At 41.6% G+C, this 3,731-nt stretch overlaps 1 protein-coding gene across 1 annotated transcript; it reads right to left on the minus strand.

Moving 5' to 3' along the window:
- Positions 1 to 265: 265 nt before the first annotated feature.
- LOC109941763 (calmodulin-binding transcription activator 4-like) lies at positions 266 to 3,436 on the minus strand. The gene is made up of 5 exons (XM_035963750.1): positions 3,381 to 3,436; positions 2,878 to 2,967; positions 2,468 to 2,537; positions 1,050 to 1,460; positions 266 to 963 (listed from the first exon to the last, which is right to left on the minus strand). The coding sequence occupies exons 1-5, from the start codon at positions 3,434 to 3,436 to the stop codon at positions 289 to 291; spliced, it is 1,302 nt and encodes a 433-aa protein (XP_035819643.1). The 3' UTR covers positions 266 to 288.
- Between the last annotated feature and the right edge of the window lie 295 nt (positions 3,437 to 3,731).

Here is a 3,731-nt window from a genome sequence, read left to right on the forward strand (position 1 = left end):
AAAATACTTGATTTTACCAGAAGGAAACAATTCGTTGATTAAGGTTTATAACTTCTCTACTTAATTTAAGAAGCATACTTACTTTATGTGGCTCTAGTTTTTTTTCAACTGGCATTTGCTTGGTTACCAACTTAACAATAGTACAACACAATGGTATGCAAAAATAATTTCTTGAGTGAACAAAAGGATGTCTTTCTTTGCAACTATTCTGTTCTGTCCATGAAAACTGCTAGGGAGAAAATGTAGCAAGAAAAATGGAATGTACCAGCTCTATGATATAAACTTTGATTACCTTCCAAAATAAGCAGCCCAATGAAGAGCAGTCCATCCATTTGAATCACGAAAATTTAGACCAACACTGAGAACTGAAGACAATGCCCACTCATAGCCTAGGGCAGAGATTAAGTGTATAATACCCTGGTCATGCTTGGATATAGAATCTGTTCCATTGAATCCTCTGAGCTTCACAGATAACCACTTTTGTAATTTACTTTTCAGCAGTTCCTCCAAAATCCAATCAATCGAGCTTAATGGACTTTCACACCCTACTTTGAGTTCTTCAATCAACCTATCCCAGAGCCCTTCACCCATCTTAAGTTTTGGACACTGTCCAGATTGGGGATCACCATCTGGAACTTCAAGGTCTCCATTTCCAGACAAAAGCATTCTAGCAAATTTTGCAAGAATTAGTAACTCTTCACTGGATTTCAGATGTCTAGAAGATGGTGCGATGTCTGTGAAACTAGAAGAGGGTTTTGAGTGGAACTCAAAGTCTTTGAATTCACTGCAAACTTCTCTGTTTCCCGAAGTAATGCAGATTCTAAGATTTCCACTGCTATGCAGTGGCGTGTGGCAGAGGAGAACACCTGGCTGGACTACTTTAGCAGGTACCTCACTATCACCAAACATCACAGCCCAACCCAAATTCGATGGATTACATAGAAAATCTCCAGTAATGATGACCTGAATAAATGAGATGGCGAGAAAAGCCTCGGTAAATGGGAACATTTGGTGTTATGGTGTAAAAAAGCAAAAACTTCACGATTTACCTTGGTGATCTCATATGAAAATGCCCATTCTGGAGAGGTCTCACGAATGTTAAACTTGTTTGTCTGTCCTAAAGCAAATGTTGTATCTTCTCTGGAGTAGGGTTCAAAATGACCATGGTCAAACAACTCCGTTATTTCAGAGCCCTGAGAATTGCTTTGAAATGTTAATGTTGTTTTTGTTTGCCAATCTGGGTTCAGAGAGCTTCCAAATCTACTGTCATAAGCTGAAATGGTATCAGTTACACAGTTCGCTCTATTTCTCAGCATAGAGTTCAAAGATGGTGAGTCAACGGTGGCTTCTGGTCCTAAAAGAAACTTTTTAGCAGCAGCAAGTTGTATGCGTAAATCACTGCTGTCCAGGCGTTCTAGTGGATGGTATTCTGAATTTTTCTGATACTCGACATCTGATTGCTGTGCAAAAACGCAAGTCATTGATACAGTTCAGTGAGAGTATAAGCATACAAAGACATTTATGAAAAAAATGAACACAAGGGGTATAATCTAGATATGGAGAGAACAAGACATCTAAGTACATTTTGTTAAATGTACCTTAAAAGATTATCTTCAAACACCAAATGTTAAAAAAATACATATTGAATGAGGAACACTTCAAGACGTCCCACCTAAGAATCTTTGAAAAGACTATCATAGATTGTTTTCACTTTTCACAATCCCACATGCATCAGTTTTATGTGTTCTACAAGGAAGAAGAATCCCAAGTTACCATTTCCTCACCTGGTATTTGGATGAAGTTGGTAAACCTGAACTGGACTGCAGTACATCTTCCCATGATGGCACTATATTCCTACTTAAACCTTTCTGTGTTCATTCTTGTCGAATTTGTTTTACTTGGTTGTCACCTGAATAAGGCCAGAAAACCAATTTGACTTTATTAACAAAAATTGAACTGTCAGCAAGTTCGACACCTAACGGGCTGATGCTTTGTATATAGGTGTGCCAGAAGGCCACAAGTAGTTGCATCACTTGTGCATCAAAAACGTTTTTCTTATAGTAGACGAATGCATGGTGAGATTTTAAATATCTACCAAGGCATGTGTTCAAAACAAGAGCTCACACTGGTTTGATAAAAAATGTATTGATGTAATCATAGAAATAATAGAAGCAAATTTGGCCCTACACATCATACTATCACAGGACAGGTTGCAATTGGCCTCACAGAGAAAAGAGGGAAAAAGGAAACTTTAACAAAAAAATTGACACCATCCTAATCCTGACAGATTTCACTCTAGTACAAAACACTAATCTTTTTTCCTTTCATCAAATTCAGCTATTATGAAGTTTTCCTAAGTTACACATATAACAAGCCTGTGAACTTGACAACCTTTTTTTAAAAAAAATCTCTTACATACAACTAGCATGCTCCTACAAGAAAAATAAAATTCAGGAAATAAACTCACTTTCTTAAACACTGCATCTCTGATACGATCCAAAATTGCAGATTTATTCGAAAGTGCACGGCTAAGAAGACTGCGAGTAAAAGCATATCGGCGCTCCTTGGTCACTGTGCAGATGACTAATACGCTAGAGACTTAGGAACAGAGGGAGTACATCACAAGATTTAGTGTTTCCTATGAAAAGAAAGAATCCTCTTATTGACATGCTTCACTAGGATCCCATCATTAGCAATCAAACTGATATTTTGCAGTTGACTTGAAAAGTTTTGGACGATAGTCAAATGAAGAACTTCATACAATGCATAAGAAACTACAGAGCAGAAGCATGGTAAAAATAGCCATAAAAGCTTTCCTGTCTACGGTGCGCTAAGAGTTTAGCATCAAAGAGATGTGTTACGACAAAAGAAACTGACCTGTCATAGCTTCTGTCATAATCAGGATCCTTGCACTCTGACTCACGACCTCTGATGCGCAAGTAGCCTGCAATTTCCTGATGCGGGCACCTACAACCAGACAAGAGAAGTGCAGAAATTAAACTGATGAATAATTATAACGATCAGGGGCTTGTGCTGAGACAGAAGCAAATAATTTCTGACTGCCTGAATTTGTTTCGGTTAAATTTCAGCATACAACAATCCCATGGTTGACAAAGATGCAAAACCATTCAGAGAAAATGAAGAAACGAAGTATAATATTTTGGAAACAATAATAATGTAACAACATAGCCAGGAGCGGATCTACGGCCGGTAAATACAGCGACAGGGAAAAGGCCTAGCCTAACCGCTTGCCCAGTCGCTCGCCTTACTCGCCCAGCCGCCGCTGCGTGCCCGCCGCTCGCTATCGCTCGCCCAGCCGCTGCGCTGTCTGCCAGAAAACTTCTGTGGTGTTTCCCTGCTCGCTGTGCTGCTCTCCTCACCAGAGATCCTCGCCGCGCCACAACTCCGCCCCCGCTGCTGTCTTTTGTCTGCCCATGTCCTCGCCCAGCCGCCGCTGCCTGCCCGCTACTCGCTGTCGCTCGCCCAGCCGCTGCGCTGTCTGCCAGAACACTTCCCTGGTGTTTCCCTGCTCGCTGTGCTGCTCTCCTCACCAGAGATCCTTGCCCATGTTACATAGCTTGTGGCGGCCTAAACCCTAAACCCTAGGGTTCGGGTCAGAAATTGTGGCGCCGGCGGCTGGGAACGTCTTCACTTGTGGCGGCGTCCTTCCTCGGTGGCGTGCAGGGCGTGGTGACGGCCTCCAGCAGCGCGCGAGCGTGCTCCTCCTTCGG

The sequence above is a fragment of the Zea mays genome, unplaced genomic scaffold (genome assembly GCF_902167145.1).
Source record: "Zea mays cultivar B73 unplaced genomic scaffold, Zm-B73-REFERENCE-NAM-5.0 scaffold_317, whole genome shotgun sequence".
Classification (NCBI taxonomy): domain Eukaryota; kingdom Viridiplantae; phylum Streptophyta; class Magnoliopsida; order Poales; family Poaceae; genus Zea; species Zea mays.